This window comes from Argiope bruennichi, chromosome 7 (genome assembly GCF_947563725.1).
Source record: "Argiope bruennichi chromosome 7, qqArgBrue1.1, whole genome shotgun sequence".
In the NCBI taxonomy this organism is placed as follows: domain Eukaryota; kingdom Metazoa; phylum Arthropoda; class Arachnida; order Araneae; family Araneidae; genus Argiope; species Argiope bruennichi.
The window spans coordinates 30,741,896-30,761,616 of record NC_079157.1 but is presented as its reverse complement, the minus strand read 5'-3'; the positions used below and the strand labels follow the sequence as shown (position 1 = coordinate 30,761,616).

General features: G+C 28.5%; 1 protein-coding gene across 1 annotated transcript in view; it reads right to left on the bottom strand.

The window, feature by feature from the left end:
- The window catches only part of LOC129975841 (uncharacterized), a 92,103-nt gene extending 78,672 nt beyond the window's left edge, over positions 1 to 13,431 (bottom strand). The window contains exons 1-2 of the mRNA XM_056089081.1: positions 13,319 to 13,431; positions 7,942 to 7,966 (exon numbers count right to left, since the gene is read on the bottom strand). Of these exons, the coding sequence (XP_055945056.1) occupies positions 7,942 to 7,966; positions 13,319 to 13,351 (58 nt within the window). The 5' untranslated portion in view covers positions 13,352 to 13,431. The remainder of the gene's footprint in view (positions 1 to 7,941; positions 7,967 to 13,318) is intronic.
- Positions 13,432 to 19,721: the final 6,290 nt, after the last annotated feature.

Sequence of the window (19,721 nt, the reverse complement as noted above, 5' to 3'; positions counted from 1 at the left end):
TGGATATTTTTTGGGAAAAAATTAATTTGTACAAATGTTTGATATAATTTATATATATATTTATATATATGCAGTGGTTCAAAAAATTGAGAATACACCATACTTTTACCTGATAAATCCGACTTTTAATATAAATAACACATTACCGAGATGAGCAAACATGTTTTTATTTTTACCCATAACAAATGGTTTAATTTAGAGTAAAAATAAAGAAAAATCAAAGAAAAAGTTCTAAATTCAAAAATTTCAGAAGCATTTTAAATAAACACACTCAAATTTTTGCCTCAAAAAATTAAGAGTACACCAATGAAATTTTTGCAATATTTCGCATAGAAACAAAGTGTCACTTTTAAATTGCATGTCTTTTGGCTCCTATAATGGCCCCTAAACGTCATGGTACCGATTCGAACAATTTTTGGTGGTATCTGAAGATATTTATCCCATTCTTCTTGCAACACTTGTTTTAAATAGGTTTTGCTTTTAATTTTATGTTTTTGTACCACTTTTTCGACTATAGCCCAAGAATATTTCATGGCATTGATGTCGGGGTACTGTAGTAGTGTGTGTAACTGCCGTTTACAATGAAAAAACATCATATTTTGAATTATTCTGTTTGGAGTCGTTGTCCTGCTGGAAAAGGGAATTTCCGTCTATACATACATTTATAACACTTTCCTTTCAATTGCTGTGACCATATGGTTCTTCCAACTTGCTGCAGAAACTTCTCAAATCATAGGCAAAAGTGTATGTGCTGAAACTATGCGAAATGACATTAGACAAGCTGGATATAAAAGTCGCAATGATAGAGAGAAACCTTTCATCAGCTTGCAAATTCAGATAAAGTATTTAAAGTTTGCAAAAACTCATTAATTGAAGACAAATTTCTTTTGAAAGAAAGTTATGTATAGTAATGGATGAAAACTCAACATTTCTGGCAGTGACAGCCATCGTACTGTATGCAGAAAGTCTAATACTGCTTTGGATCCAAAAAAGTTACGTCCTACAGTTAAACATGATGGTGATTCCGCCATGATTTGAGGTTGCATGGCTTCATCCGGGGTAGGAACTTTAATTTTTATAGATGACATTATAAACGATATGGTTTACTTGGATATATTTCGCAGAAATCTAAAGGAAAGTGCTAAAAATTTGGGTTTAGATGGAAATTTCTTTTTCCAGTAGGACAACGACGCCAAACAGAATACACTTAGCGTCAAAATATGGTGTCTTTTTCATTGTAAACATCAGTTACATATGCCACCACAGTACCCCGACATGAATGTCTTCAAATATTCGTGGCCCATACTCAAAAAAGTGGTTCAAAAACACAAAATTAAAAGCAAAACCTATTTAAAACAAGTGTTGCAAGAAGAATGGGATAAAATATCATCAGATACCAACAAAAACGGGTCGAATCGGTACCACGACGTTTAGAGGCCATTATAGGAGACAAAAGACATGCAACTCAACAGTGACACTTTGTTTCTATGCGAGATATTGCAAAAAAATTTCATTGGTGTACTCTCAATTTTTTGAGGCTAAATTCTGAGTATGTTTATTTAAAATGCTTCTGAAATTTTTCAATTTAGAAGTTTTTCGTTGATTTTTCTTTATTTTTACTCTAAATTAAACCATTTGTTATGGGTAAAAATAAAAATATGTTTGCTCTTCTCGATAATGTTTTATTTATATTGAAAGTCGGATTTATTAAATAAAAGCAAGGTGTACTCTCAATTTTTTGAGTCACTGTACATATATATATGGAAATTTAAGAAAGGAAGTTTGATTGTATTTTTACTAAGATATAATATGCATAATTTCCACCATCTGATTTTTAATTATCTAAACTAGAGATATCAAATTCGAGGAGAGTAATTTAACAATTTGATTTGATTAAAATTTTACAATTTAATCATTTTAAATAATTTTCCAGTTAATATGAAAAATGTGCGAACTACAGCATTCGATCGAGAATGATTTCTTGTTCTATGAAATTAATACTGTCATTGTGGTGCGAACAGCCACATATATTTCTCGACTGTAAGCGGTTTTAACGAACTCATTGTCTTGTGCAAATTCGATTAGTATAATATATTCTACAATATTGTGTAATATGGCCACGATATTGTGAGAAATTCAGAATATAGAACAAAATCATGCAGATATCGTTGTGTCTACATAGTGTTAATAAGGATCACTATTGATCAAAAGAAGGGCTGCATTTCAGGCACAGCGATTTCTTTTGCCAGTAAATTTATTTGATTATATTGAATATTCATGCAAAACAAATACATTTAAATATATTTGTGTAATTTAAAACTTCTGCTTCGTTTTGTATTATGATATGATCAATTGTTTTTCTTTCTTTTTCCTTTTTTTTATTGCTAAAATTTTTATCTTTTTTCTGTTATATATACCTTGATAACGGTTAATCTGTGGAACTACAAATGGACAGCCTATTTTTAAATTATGTAAGGAATATATTCCCTTGATTTCCAACTTTAACAAATACCAATTTAATGGATTCCATTTACATATAAGAGCTTTATAGCAATGATATTCTTCTTTCGCGTATTATTCTCAATCTGCGCAATTATCGTATATTGTAGTCTAAGTTTCGTTCCGGCAGATAAATATTTTAAATATATTCTCACAAGTTTACGCTTTCAGTATAAAATCAGTCAAATAAAATTCTCAAACTTTAAGAAAACTCATTTTTTATAATTGTATCCCTTGTCCGAATGACTGCAAAGCCATTTTCATATAATTAGCACTTTATGTGCGGTTTTATTGAAATTTAGTATACTCGCCCTCGTCATATGAGTAGCCCTTGTAAAAACGATGCTAATAAAGATAAACACACAGTTGCCAGAATATATAAATGAATTCTGAAAGAACACTAAAATAAAAATTTAAAAGCAGACGATTCGCAGACCATTATTAATTCCCAATAGAAACAGCTGCAATGATTTAAATAAGCTGTAATTTTCCTAAATAAATTAGAATAATAACTGTTACTGTTTTTATTTTTTAACAGTTAATTAACTTAAACTGTTTTTTCATTTGTAGATTTTTTTTTATCATTGGTCATCGTAATTACTTAATGCCACGTAACGATGTTTTCAAAATCGGTTTTCGTGTAATGAAATGATTTATGTGTTAATGAATTTCTGTATGGTATTATTTAAATTGAAACTAAAGACTGGAAACTTAGCAGATAATTTGAAAATCCGCCTATAAAGCAGTTACTGTTAGAAAACTAATTTGAAAACGCATTCGTCAAAACTGAGATCACGACTCAGCGAATAAAAATACTTTTTAACTGCCACAAATGATGGAAAAATAATTGAAAACGATTTTTCATGAACGATATTGCGCATATATTCATGACTTTCTAGAGCACAAACAAATTGGTGTAATTTTTATTTTATTTTGGAAAGTCGTAAACACTTTGTTTAGTCTTTAAGATTCATGTCTGCGTGTTCTAATTTGAGATTCATAAACAGAAAGTTTGATATATTATTACAACAGAATATAGTTAAACGGTTCTCTATGCTAATGGCTTCTTTTTCCGTTTTGAAAATGTGATTATAGAGTTTCTTTTAAAATAAACTGGTTACTTGACATCTCAGGTCTAAGAATCATATTAGTTATTAATACGTTAAAATGCTTACAAAGAACATAAGATGTATTAACATGAAAGAGCTTGGTTAGTAAATTAACAGTAGAAAATTACAATTTTTTTACAAGATTTTATTGATTTTTTTCATGATCTAATTTTGTAATAATTTTTTCAATTGCTTCTGGATAAAATAGATTCCTAACATTTGTACAGCAATGCATTCTCACAGAAAATTTGATATTTTAATTTTTATAGAATTTAATTATTAGTTAATGGAATGATTTTAATTCTGCATGAAAATCGCTATCTGGCAACAAATGTGAAAAAAAATTAGTTGAAGAATTACACTTTGCAAATAATAAATCATGTAAATATACCAAAGTCTAAAATTTAGAATATAATTAAACATTTTTTTTAAAGATTTTAAATTACGCATCTACGAAAGAAACTGATAAGTAGAAAATACATTTTTTTAATCGGAAATACGAACTTCGAAATCAAATTTTTAAAACATTTGACAATGAAAATAATATTATTAAGAATTTAATATTAAAGTAAATATCATGACTAAATTTTTAATCACTCATTAAAGAATAAATATATTATAAATACTTAATTTTTCAATTTCAGTTTAAATTGAGTTATTAAACTATTATCTTTATTTAAATTTCAATTTATATCGTGTATTTTTACCATCCACTCACGTTTTTGCTTTTATTCACACATATTATGGGGAGGAAAGTGTATATTTGGTAAAAGCAAATTTAGAAAAATTAAATTTATTTACTGTAATACATTAATATTATTACTAGAGTGTATTGTATGCGTTTTATACCTTATATGTTGCATTCATTTTTTTAAAAATTAATTCGCTGGCAAGAGATTTCATATTCTAGTGCGAAAATGACTTACTACGATATTCAATATATATATATATATCTTTAAAGTTTGTCTTATGATTTTAGAAACATATTATATAGTATCAAAATTTTATACAGCCAATTAAATTTAATGTGAAATGACACCAATTTCTTAATATTCTAAATACTTCCATATCGCAAATGTTTATCCATTTCAATTTGACTTCGGAAAAATAAGCTTTTATTTCATTATAATTCAATTTTTTTTTAGTAGAAAATTATGTTAACATTGCAATTTTTATGCTTTTATGAGAAGAAAAAATGCAAATGAACTCAATATAAAAATTTCTATTAAATCTCATGATGTTGAGATGTTTATTTCAATACTTTTATTGAAATAAGCACAAGAGAATTAATTAAAAATAATACGCCTCAAGATAAAATATAATGCATGCAAAAACTTATGGAAGTCCATAGTTTGGAAGAAGTATAAAAAAAAATTATTACTATTGCTTTTAAACACGCAGTACAATTTCTTATTTATAAATCCTAAGATTAATTCTTTTGTCATAACGTCGAAGAATACATGCTTTATAATTAGAGTGGAACTTAAGTAATTCGAAATTGAGGGAATTAAAATAGCGATTTATCCAAAAATTAATTTTAAACACAAAATGGATACATTTAACAACATGATAAATAAGAAATTAATAAGATCACAGAAAAGAATTCGAATTAGCAAAGAATTCAGATTACAAAAAAAAAAAAAAAAATCTAATTGTATTTGCATTTATTTGTTCGAACAATAATTTTAAAAAAATGACACATTTATTTGGAACTTTTTTTTAATTATGTGTTATTTTAATATTTGTTAAAAAAATCTAATTTAAGGAAATTTTTTAAATATGTCAATTGCAGCTGTTTATTTTTCGTAAATTTTATATACTGTTTCAATAAAAGTTAATATAAAACAGAAAAAGTAATTAGTTTTGATTTTTTTTATTTCGTTTTGGCATCAAAGCTAATAAGTTATTCAATAACTAGGCAAAGGAACATTTTAAAAAGTTTACTTATCCAGTTATTGAATAAAGACATTTAAAAAAAAATGGTATTATGGTGAAATGTCAATGAATGTTAAAATTTTCAAGTTGAAATTCAACTAGATATATTCTTCCAAATTAATATGCTAAAATGGATAAAAATTATTAAAATTCTTTTTATTTGTTTTTTAGCAATATAGATTATTCAAAACTATTCCGTAGATAATAAATAGCAACCACTTTTTTGCAAACAACGATAGTAAGAAAAGAGTTTGCTACAATGCTGAAAGGGATTTAAGGTTTTGTTTAAGAAACTAATAACTACCCATGTAACTTCTCTTGGTCCCACCGGCAACATCCAAGCATTAATTCACTTAATTATCATTTAAAGCATTCTCTGTGCGCATCATCAATTCGTCATTATTACACACAAAGCAAGTGTAAAGCCAATCTATGGCGAATATAATGAAATTAAAACTCAAGAAGTGATTTTAGAATATTCATACAGACATATGCAGAACACGAATACGGCTATTGAAAAAGTATCAATACGTCAATGCTTGCAAACATACTTCAGAATGCCTGGTGCGAAATGAATTACCGTATTGATTGTTGCCCGTATGACCAAGGTAAGTCACATCGGCAATTATTTACTCAAACAAAACTTTAAGTTTTATTCTGTACTAGCCGCCTTTGGTGACCAGCCGGTTCACCAATCTTAATTTTCGTTAAAATTTTAATAATTAAATATTTTATGCAATTTCTACTTTAATAGCTTCTTCATCAAAATATTTTAAAACTTCAAATTTTGATTATCATATAATTCATTCATAATATTATAAAGGCCTTCAGTCATAACGTAATATGTATCTCTCTCATTTTCTGTTAGCACCCGTAGAATTTATGCTTTAAATTAAAGTGGAAAGAATTTATCTTCAATTAATATAATAATATTTTTTACTGAAACAAAACATTTTTTTATAATCTGATTACTGAAAATAGAGTCACTCAGCGTTTAAATTTTATGGGCACTAAAGAATATCTTTTTAAATTTATGTAATATCTCAAGAGTTGGTCAACAAAATTTTCTTAGATTCATTATGAGCAGATCGATTAATTAACAATGTTTAAATTTAAATGCATCAAACCCTAAGAAAATAAAACGAATCGTTTAAAATAAACGATTGAAAACGGTAGAATTTATGCTTTAAATTAAAGTGGAAAGAATTTATCTTCAATTAATATAATAATATTTTTTACTGAAACAAAGCATTTTTTTATAATCTGATTGCTGAAAATAGAGTCACTCAGCGTTTAAACTTTATGGGCACTAAAGAATATCTTTTTTAATTTATGTAATATCTCAAAAGTTGGTCAACAAAATTTTCTTAGATTCATTATGAGCAGATCGATTAATTAACAATGTTTAAATTTAAATGCATCAAGAAAATAAAACGAATCGTTTAAAATAAACGGTTGAAAACAGGTTTTAAAAAAACTACTTAAAAAACGATGTACTTAAAACTATAAGCATATACAAAAAATATATACCTAACATAAATACAATTTACTTACAAAAGCATGCAACTAACCCAAAAATAATTTAAATCATCCATTGATAACGTTGCCATGGCAACAATCAGAACAGAATGCGCATGCGTGAATTTTCTTCGCCGGTTACGTAACGCAAATACGTGATTTTTTCTACGCCAGTTGGGGTAACGCTATGCGGATTAGAAATTTTTAATTTCTTTTATTCTGTTTTATTTTAATTCAAAAGTACTTCAGAATGAATCTGAAAGATTGATTCATTAACAATGTTTAATTTTAAATGCACCAAACATTAAGAAAATAAACAGAACCGATTGAAATAATCCGCCGAAAAATTTTAACCCTAGCCTCATTACTGTTGGGAGAAAAAAAAACTGAAGCCTTTCTCGTTTGGCGCTGGGGATAATGGAAGATTTTTTTGGCGGAAAAGTTGGCGGTGGGGAAAATGGAAGATTTTTTTTGGCGGGAAAGTTAGTTTTTAATTAATAATTAAAATTCGAATAAAAAATTCGAAAAAAGAAACCCCAGGTGCACATTCCCAACCTCCAAGGTATACATGTATCAAATTTGGTAGCTGTATGTCAAACGGTCTGGCCAGTAGAGCGCCAACACACACACACACACACACATTGAGCTTTATTATAAGTATAGATTATAATAAAAAAATTTCTTACTATCGCTGTTAAAAAAAAGTTATTGGTATTTATTATTCGCAAATAATCTGTATTTGAAAGCAATTCCAGAAATAAAAATAATCAATTTAATATTTATCAATAATTTCCATACATATAAGTATAATCCATCTAGCTATATAATAAAAAATAAATTTTCTAATTGATTAAACACAAATTAATGAAAAGATACTTACGACGCAATTCAATAGCAATAAAAATCTGAAAGGAGAAAGAAAAGAAATCGCAGTTAGAAAAAATGTTTCATGAAACTTTGAAAACATATACAAAATTAGAACAATTGAATAAACAAAATATAATGAGAAAAAAACTTGTTTGAAATAGAAAGGATAAAGGACATACAAGCAACCATTTTGAATTTACCGATTGATTTTTTTTTTATCAATTCAATTAGTTAACACAGCTGGCGTGACTAAATAGTCTATTCTTTGACATCTCTGACCATCAGAGAACCAATCTGTGCAAAAAATAAATTAAACCTAACAACGTCACAATTCGCTTTAACTTTGCTTCGTTTCACATAGTAAAAAATAAAAAGATTGGAGCTGAAAAACCTTACATTTTTCCACGCCTAGGTGAGTCCATTTCATTACGATAACTGTACCTGCCAATCAGTGAGATGGTTTTGTTTGACGTCACAAAAAGCAGAGAGCCACGCCCATAAAGACGGTTTAGTATTTCATTTCCAATCATTTAAAAAAGAATCGTTACATAAATATTTATTAAGCTGCTTCAGTGTAGCTGAATATCACAAATAAAACGTAATTTTCTTGTATTTATTTTACTTCATCTGCCATTGGTGACCAGCAGGAAAAATAGCTACTAATTTCAATTAATTTCTTATGTGTAACTTGATATGCGTAATAATTTCAACAAATATTTCACGGCACCAAATCATAATAGATATTAAAGTCATATTTTTTGGCTACCTTACATCTTTTCGCCAATTGCTCACATGAGCCTTTCGAACGAGGTCAAGTTCCTTAATATTATCGTGCCATTGAAAGTGCAATCGCCTTGGCAATTTATTTCCTAATTGCATGCTGTCTATAGAGTAACAGTAACTCCATTTTCTTATTCCGTCTGCAGACTTTAAATATAATAAACAAAATCATCTTTAGCATCCAATAATGGAACTAAAATACGTGATTAAAGATTTAATGAAATTTTGGTAGTGATTTGAATTTTGCATGACGTCATTCTGGAAAACGTCAAAATCAGGTTTAATTTCAAATTAATTCAAATTCTAACTAATCAAACCGCTGCGTTTTGCTTTTAACAGCACTATCAAATCATGACCTACTCGGAAATTTCATGTACCCAGAAATAGAGTAAGTGTAAAGCTTTTAAAATAACACCATTTTAATGTATGCCACACTTTAATGCTTCAAGATAACCCACTGAGTATATTATGGTTATTAATTTATGCACACGACATTTAATTGAAACGAAAAGCACAATCAGTATTCTTGGCGAGTAATTTGGCGACTAATTTTAAAATTTAATTCAAATACGGAGTTCATACATAAAAATGAATCATTCTTTTTTTTTTTCAAAACATGCTGAGATGTGGAACTTTATAAATTGATCAGCCATTCATGTAATTAGAAGAAATTATCAGTTTCAGCAGGAAATAAATTTTGGTAATTTGACATCAATGAGTTATAGGATTTAATATTAAAAATCTAATAATTGATAAGCTTATGATGAGATATGTGAGTAAATGGGTGCAATAGAAGCGGAAACCACAGATTGGGATCTGTCAGAAAAATGAATGGCATTTTTCAAATTTGGCTAAAAACTTCGACTTAGCTGTGCCTTAATGTTGTTTTCAGTAAAATACTTACGAATTACGAATTTTGATAAATTTATAATTCATATGATTTTGAAAGCATTATCGCACCCTCTAGTAAAATGTTTGAATATTTATTGTATTTACAATTAAGATTCAAATTAAAAATGAAAAAAAAAATAATCTTGGTTCTAAAAACTACTAATTTCGATTTTTGTATAATAGAATTTTGTACACAAATTAAGTCATTTTTAACTGAATTTATATTTTTAAATAATCATTTTTTTATAAGAATCAACAGTGAAAAAATTTTAAAATGTGCTACTTGTTGTGATATAATATATAAAAATATAAAGAAATATATAAAGATATAGACAGAAAATTAGGAAAATGCGTAATACTATGAACAGAAAAGTGAAAGGCAATGGTGTCTGGCTAACTGTATAAGAAAATAGTGGGAGTTATAAGTTTATCAAAATTTGGAATTTAAAAATTTCTTAACGATTAAGACATTAAGACCAATTGATACAAAATATTTAATTGAAAATTTTGGCAGCCATTAATCCCTGTGAATTAATTAGTCTTCAAAAGTAAGTAACAGGTAAATAAAATTCATTAAATTTGACGCAATGCCAGCCAGTATCATACAGTCAGTTTTACTTATACGGCCATTTAGCGATTTCAGATTTAGTTTTAATTTTTAACACAAGAAGTACTATTATTTTGGAAGTAAAATCAAGAAGATTTAACTGTAACAAAGGATTAATCCTATAAACTTCCTTGACTTGGATGAAGAAATCTGTATTTGCTTGCCATCCAACTGCCATTATCTTGATTTTTTTAAATAACTTTTTTTCAGCGTTGCCATCCAGCTGTCATTATATTGATTTTTTAAATATGATTTTTTTTCGTGTTGCAATTCAACTATCATTATCTTGTTTTTTTTAAAAAAACATGAACCTTTTTTCTCCGCGTTGCCATCCAGCTGTCATTATCTTGATTTTTTTAAACATGAACTTTTTTTCATGTTGCCATTGAATTGAAAAAAGTAATGTATTATATCTCATAAGAATATGTATGTCTGATAAGAATTTTAATGCTCTTCTATAATGTAGATTTTTGATTCTTGCATAAGTCACAAGACATTTCTCAAATCTTCATATATGATGAATAGTGGCTATGGTATCAGTGTGCTTTTATTTCTTCAAAAACCAAGAACTCTCTGTTTAACTATTTCCTCAGCTCTATCTCATTGTACTGGTGATGATTAAATAATGTTTTTGAAATTTGAATCATTTGAATCTTGAACAACTTTAGAAATAGATAAGTTTTTTTTATTTAATTAAGATAAACCTCAAAAGAAATAGATTTGTTAAGAAAAAATGAAACGTGGACAAATTACATAAAAGAGAACAATATTAAAAATCACATAATTTTCCTTTTTTTTCCCCAACATTTTTCAATCATCATATCAAATGAAATATATTTGTTAAGAGAAAATGAAATATGTACAGAGTGCTTTTTCTGGTCATATTAATTTTTATAGCATCTGCTCTATTCATTTTGGAATTTGAAATGAAAATCAAATGTGGAAACAAAAATTTCCTAAAAAAATTACTTAAAATAGGCAATACCAAAAATCATGCACTTTTTCCTTTTATCAACATTTTTTTCAAACATCACTACATTTTTTTCAACCATCATCTCAGAAAAATAGATTTGTTAAGAAAAATTGAAGTATGGACTGATTACTTTTTCTGGCCATATTAATTTTTAAAGAATTTGCTCTACTCATTTTGAAATTTGAAATGAAAATAAAAATTCATTTTAAAATACTTATAAAATAGACAATACTGAAAGTCACGTATTTTTTTTTCAACATTTTCAATCATCACAACATTTTTTCAACCCTCATCTCAGAAGAAATAGATATGTTAGAAAAAAAGGAAATATGGGCCGATTACTTTTACTGGCCGCATTAATTTTTAAAGAATCTTCTTTATTCATATTGAAATTTGAAATGAAAATCAAATTTGTAAACAAAAATTCTCTAGAAAATACTAAAAGTCACGTTTTTTCCTTTTTTTAACCATTACAATTTTAACTTGAAATTACGGTAGCCATACTGGTCGTACTAAAGAAACCCTTGGTTAAGAAAATGATATAATAAAGAAGTTTTGCTGGAATGCGATGCCTTTGGAATTTCTTTCCTTTTTTTTTTGATGAGATATAATTGAAAAAGAAGTATTCCTGTAAAGTTATGTAAAACAAATGCCAAGAGTTCCTACTCTAGTTCGGCACTTAGAATATTTTTACAATGTATCATATCATAACGTATTCTAAACGACATATAAGAATTCGTTCCGCGTGAAATTTTAATTTGAATATTCTTTAACTAAAATCTTTATTAGGGACCCTCGTGACATTACATCCGGGTTCTTGCACGATTTCATTCTGCATTTCTTCTGGCATTGCATAACTCGTGACAAATTATATTAAAATTCAACATATTTATTGCTTATGACATGCATACGTATTAATTTAGGTGTCTTTTAAATATAAAAATATGATTGACAAATATTAATACAAAGCCATTTATCATTAAAAACAGATGTTAATCTATGGTTCTGAAGTTCTATTTCTGTACTCTGAAAAATAGTTCTTTCGTTTTCTTTGAAGCAAACACGTTATTTCTCATATTATGTAATCAATAAGATTTAAATGTTAAATAAAATCATAAAATTTATTTATATGTATATACATATTCATCAAAATTCTGAAAAAGAGAATAAAATATTATATCAAATTCATACAATATTAAAAATGTTTGAAATATGATTTTATGTTGTAAAATATTTATATTAAATTATTTTAATAAATAATATATGTGAAAAGGATATCGTTCTCATTTTTTTTAAGTAGCACATTAAAATGTTCTTAAATAGAACGTTTACTATTTAAGTTTGCATTTGATATTCTAGCGTTAGTAAAGGTTTGCTTTTGTCATTAAAATTTTCTTGAATAGAAAGCTGGTTATTTAAGCACATTAAACTATTCTTAAATAGAATGTTATCTATTTAAGAACATGAATATTTTCTTAAATAGAATGCTGTCTATTTAAACACATTAAAATTTTCTTAAATACACGTTTGCTATTTAAGTTTGCTTTGCTATTCTAGCATTAGCAAAGGTTTGCATTTGCTATTAAAATTTTCTTGAATACAACGCTGGCTATTTAATCGCATTAAAATATTCTTAAATAAAAAAAAATTTGCTATTTAAGCACATTAAAATATTCTTAAATAGATCGTTTGCTATAAAGGCACATTAAAATATTCTTAAATAAAACGTTTGCTATTTAAACACATTAAAATATTCTTAAATAGATCGTTTGCTATACAAGAACATTAAAATAGTTCATTATGAGTTAGTTTAATCTAGTATTATATAGTTTATTTTTTAGATTTATTTAAAAATCTCCTAAGTATTACTTTTTTCTTTTTACTAATACTATCAGTTGAATAAAATAACAATTATTAATTTCCTTGAGCTATTATAATGAATTAAAAGATAATTTTAAATTGTTCCAAAGCAGCGAATTTAAAAAAAGTGATTGTAATGAAATTAACTAACAAAAACTATAAATTTTTTAACAAATTACTTATTACTGTATTCTAAAATAAGTAGTGAATAAAAATATTTTTCTTTTCATTGAGAATTACATATTTTTTTTTTTCCAAAATTAATCAATGATTACTTACCAGAAGACATATTCGTAGTTTAATTGAAAGCATTTCTTGTGAACAGCTATATAAACTACAGTTTAATATCTATACAAAGTATAGTTAGATTCACATAGTAAGACCCTACGTGTGTCCAGTACCAGCCGTCTTTGTAGAATGACCACTGGGCGCCTCCTAGTTTTCTTTAGTATAATTAGTCCAGCGAGAAAAAGTCGGTTGCGTAATACTTTTCGCTTTGATGATTAAAGGGATGAATCAGAAAATTCCCTAACACAGGGATTTTTTTTTACTATGGGGAATTTTAGCTTAAACCTACTCCAGTTTTAATTTACTGAAGGAAAGGGAAACAATTACCAGAAAATAATCGAATTTAGCAACAAACCGATATAAATTATTATTTTTCAATTTCATTTTTATCTGCTTTTAATCCATAAAAGACATTGATAAAACATATATATTCAGCATTTCTGCTGTTTATTTTAAGAAATTGCAAAAAATTGGACTTAAATTTTAGGACAAATGTAAACAAAATTCGTTTGGATAAAAAAAAAAAGAATGTCTACCTTCCTTAATCCTTAAAATAAAGATGAATGAGTTGTATGTCAGTTGGCGCTCTACGGACTAAACCGTTTGGTCTAGAGACTTGAAATTTATCCCAGACATATTCTGGAAGGTTTTGTGGGAATATGCACCAACGGGAGCCTTTTTTGAAATTTATCCCAGACATATTCTGAAAGGTTTTGTGCTAATATGCACCTACGGGAGCCTTTTTAGAAATTTATCCCAGACATATTCTGGAAGGTTTTGTGGGAATATGCACCTACGAGAGCCTTTTTTGAAATTTGAAATTTATCCCAGACATATTCTGGAAGGTTTTGTGGGAATATGCACCTACGGGAGCCTTTTTTAAAATTTATCCCAGACATATTCTGGAAGGTTTTGTGGGAATATGCACCTACGGGAGCCTTTTTAGAAATTTATCCCAGACATATTCTGGAAGGTTTTGTGGGAATATGCACCTACGGGAGCCTTTTTTGAAATTTATCCCAGACATATTCTGGAAGGTTTTGTGGGAATATGCACCTACGGGAACCTTTTTTGAAATTTGAAATTTATCCCCTACATATTCTGGAAGGTTTTGTGTGAATATGTACCTACGGGAGCCTTTTTTGAAATTTTTCCCAGACATATTCTGGAAGGTTTTGTGGGAATATGCACCTACGGGAGCCTTTTTTGAAATTTTATTTAGAAGTTTAACTAATTAAAAAAAGTTAGATTTTGATGTTTCTTCGCTATAACTTTCGATAATGTTCCCGAACAAAAAGGACTTTTACATTATTTTATATTCTAAAAAATTACCCTTTCAGTGACGCCAATTTAGTTGCTGTAAAATTATTTAGTCTACTTTTAATTCACTTTTAAATATATTTTTATTTCATAATAATATTGCTGTGAAATAATCCAAAATCGTTTTCTTTGTTCATCAAATGTTTGATCGTGTCATTTTCGCCTACTGTTGAAACCAAATAAGTAACCTATTTAATAAATATATAGTGTATAGTATGAATAAATTAGCGCGAGTGGTCTTTCCAAAACTTTCTTGTATATTCTGTAATAAATTTGTCATGCCACAGAACACCTTACATAACACTGGCGTACAAAAGCTACAAAATATTATCTTTTGCCGTGAATTTGGCATTTTTATTGGATCTATCGTGTCATCCTTGGCGTGTTATTGGGCGATTAATCTTAGGTATGTGTTCAAAAGTATCCGAAAACCAAAATTGTGTTTTAGACGCGTTTTCCTCAATCGATTGAAACAAAAACATGTTATATGTTTACATGTTACTGAAAGTGCATGTAAACATAACTAACATGTAAATATACTAACAGGCAGTCAACCTCTTGTTCGATTTGGTTCAAATTTTGATAGGTGCCTACATTGTTGATGTTAAATATGTGTATTTTATTTATTTAACTTTATTGGTTTTGTATTCATCGTGTTAACGTGTTAAAATACAAGTTAACACGATAAATATAAAACCGGCGGACAGACAGATTTCCTCTAAATGCATTTTACATAAAATTTGAATTTTACATAAAAAAAGAAATCTCCAAATTCGGTGTAAAGACCATATACCAAATTTCAACCATTCAGCTCAAAACATATTTCAATTATCTTTGTCACAGACAGACAGACGGATATTTTCCAAAAATACGTTTCTGGAACTCAGGGAGGTCTCAAACTTGGAGATTCGTCAAAATCTCGAGCACGAATTTTTTGACGATTACTTTCTCTATATTATGTATACTAGCCGCCTTTGGCGACCAGCCGGTTCGCCAATCTTAATGTTCGTTAAAATTTTAATAATTAAATAGTTCATGCAATTCCTACTTTAACAGCTTCTTCATCAAAATATCTTAAAACTTCAAATTTTGATAGTCGTATAATTAATTCACTCATAATATTATAAAGTCCTTCAGTCATAACGTAATATGTATCTCTCTCATTTTCTGTTAGCTCCCGTAGAATTTATACTTTAAATGAGAAATTAAAGAGTGAAGTTACAATACCACCAAACAAATTTCGAGATAATCTGGATATAATAGCTATAATGTGTCATGGAACTGGTTTCCATAGCGAAGTTCATAGGTAATATATGCAAGACTATAGAAATAATACAGCTTTAAAGTATGAAAGTTTGGTGGAATCATGGCCATGAAGCTTTATCTAAACGATTATTTGAAATTAAATGTAATCAATATCTCCAGCAAACCAGCTGGTCTCCGAAGGCGACTAGAAATTGTATATAGACTTCCAGGTTGAATGAACGGAATCGAGTTCGGGTTCAAGCAAGTACCAATTGATCCAATAAATCCAATTGATCCTGTTTTGTGACATTGATAACGATTATTTGAAATTAAATATAGTCAATATCTCCAGAAAACCAGCTGGTCTCCGAAGGCGACTAGAAACAGTATATAGACTTCCAGGTTGAATGAATGGATTCGAGTTCAGGTTCAAGCTAGGACTTTGTATAGATATTACGATAAAATATGTGATAGAATGAATCTTCTTAAATTGTTGAGGAACAAATGGATAGAGATTATACTGCTTGTATATCATATTTGCATTTAACTGCGATTTAAAATAATTGGGTTAATCTCAAACAGTTTTCGTTTAGTTTGAAAAAAAAAATAAAACTCTAATCAAACAATAATCTCAAACAAATCAAATTACCAATGGTTGCAAGAATTTTTATAATATCCAATTTCTAAAACTAATATTTTCATTTAACTTTCTCACAGCTGAAATAGATAAAATAAATCAATTCTTATAAAAAAATGTTTTCGACATTTTCGCAAAGCTCTTTAAATTTCCCTAAGTTCCGAAAAAATCATTTTTTGGTGTTTGGTGTTTTTCGATACAAGAGCCAACCATGGCTAAACTACGCCAAATCATTTATGCTGCCTATCTATTTGTCTATTTATCTATTTGTCTCATCTATGCTGTCTATTTATTTGTGAATCCATAGCTCAAAAAATAAAAATGAGATTCGGTATGTAACCGTTGTACTGAAATTGTACAGCTGGATTGAAACGATAAGGAACAAATTGAAATGATAAGGATCAAATGCAAGTCTTATGTGCCCAAACAACAATTTTCAATTTCCTGTCAAATTTTTGAATTATTTTTGTTGAGTTTTTGAATTTATTAAATCATACAACACTTCGTTAAATCTCGCAGTTGTAAATGATATTTCAAATATTGCTCCCTCGTCCAGAACTTTTTGTTATTAGTTTCACAATCGGCTTTTAAAAGATCACTGATAGGTAGTTACACTGTACGCATCTATCTCTGTATGTAAAAGTCACACAATTTTCACATCCAAGTACACTTAGTGTTCTTGCGTTGGGATATATTTTTTAAATGCATGAAGAACAAATACATAAATATTGATAAAACCTACTTCAGCACTTCGGGTTCTCATCTTTAATTTATCATAATTTATTCTTCTCTAATTTATTGCATTTAGTCATTCTTAAACACGCAATATTGTTACAAATCTGTAATTTTGCTATCCGGCACGAATTGTGTCATCTTGAAAAAAACCATTAAAACCTTTGTAAGATCTGTACTGTGCGTGCTGAGCCTGGCGACCATTTGGCGACTTGGCGATGAATTTGGCGAGTTTGGCGACTAAATGGATAATACCGGAAAGTTCGAGAAGTTTCACGATCCATCCAGTAAAAACCGAGATATACCCAGGTACGCCCTGATTGGTCTGAAGATTCTAGCCTCGCCTCCCGGAACTATAAAAGACGAGCACTCTGAAGCTGGGAAGAAGTTGTGTGGTACGGCAGCGTACCCCCCACCCCCCACCCTCACCCTAATATCAGACAATCACAATGAGTCCTGACACTCGTCATCTCCAAATTTCGTCGAAGACGGCCACGGCAAAGTATAGACAGCAAAGCACTGTGAAGTCTCTCCTTACCGGGGATAAGCCCCTGCCGGAGCTAGGCACCCCGTCAACCCAACCATCAAGCTGGGAAGAAGTTGTGTGGTATCGTCAGAAGACTTGTGTAAGAGGAGTCGGAGTCGCCGACACGTAGAGAAACTGGAGGATTAGACATCAAGAAAGCTGCTGAACTAGCAATTAAATGCGCTGCGTCATTACTATTTATCGGCGGTATTTATTGTAGGAGAAAAAATTTTGTAACAATATATTATTACAAATCAGCTATATTGCTTTGCCGCCGTGTGAGTTTCATTGCCTTAAAAAGGGATTTACCGGAATTCTTAGTGGATGTTGACTAGATAGCAGGTCGATGATGCCGATCTTGGCCACGATTTTCCAACTTGCCCATAAATTTGGCACTTTTGATGACAAAAATGAAATTTTGTGAAATGCCAGGATTACTTCTCCATCACTATTAATGACCGATATCTTCAGAATCTTCTAGGAAATTGCATACAGACTATATAAGCCGAGGCGCTCGCATGAGAGCATATCTCTCTTTGGATTATTGATCGCAGAGCGAATCCTCTATTTCTTTACCTTTAGCTTCATTGCCTTTTTTCTATTCATCGATTTGCTATCTGCTTGTGTTGTTCTTTATACATCTTGGCTGTATTTCTGTGGCCTGAGCTTCGTGTTTATCAAAATATTTGTAGAACAAAACTTCGTTTTTCATTAACCAAAGTTTTGAATTTCTTTTACCGTACATCTACCAGATGATTACAGTAATAATATGTAAATGTACACGTGTTAAGCAGCCCCAAATTAAAATATTTAGAAGATGGCAAGGAAACTGAATTTGTGTTCCAAAATTGAATTTTTAATATCTTTATTTAAGATGGTTGAATAAGTAAATGTATTTGTTCATCTTAAAACGTAATTCAAACATTCAGCGACATGCTTTACATGGTAGAAAAGTGTATGTTAATATTGAAACATTAAAGAAATAATATATATTTCTGATAAAAAAAATGTTTTTTTTTATTATTCATTAAAAATTGTGAAATAAAAGTCAAGAACACAGAAAAAGTTATTTTTTAAATTAATTTTGGTAGCTAACTAACGTACACAATGCAATTTAAATTTAAGGAGTTAATAAAATATAATTTCATACTTGTAAAATATAATGAATATAAAGAATATCAATGAATTTAAAATAAAAGTAGTTCATTCCTTACTTATAATTTCAACAATAAAATAATTTTTCTACTATACATTAAAACATTTTTCAAGTAAAACTTTTTATGCAAATAATTTTATTTTATTTCAATATATTACTGCAAAATTGATAATTTTATTATAGATGAGTTTGATATTCAAATATAATATTTCAATTCGTAATTATGTATATGTTCATATTGAAACATTGTGCATATTGTGTACATATTTAACTCATACTTTACATGAATTGCAAAGTATGCGTTGATTTTGAATCATAAATGAAATAATTCATATACCTGAAGAAATGGATGTTTTTATTTTATTATTCATCAAAAATTATGTAAATAAATACAAAAGAAAGCGAAGGGAAATAATGAAAAATTGCGCAACAAATTAACATAAATAATGCCCCTTAATGATCGAATAAAATTTAAAATAATGTATGAGAAACATCACAATCAGTGGATTTTCAAAAGTCATTCATTGTTTAGATAAAATTTTAAATCTAAAACTGTTATATTTCAAGTAAAAATTATAGTAAGAAATAATGTCATTAAAAAATTACCAAATTGCTTAAAATTAATTTTCAAAAAATACAAAAATAGCAGCGATACAAATACGAATCACATCGTTTTTGTATCCTTATATCGTAACGTTACAAATATGATGGTAGAGTAAATACATCGTAGGATTAAAACACACTAAATACAATCTTCTGGAATTTTTCTTTCCTTTCA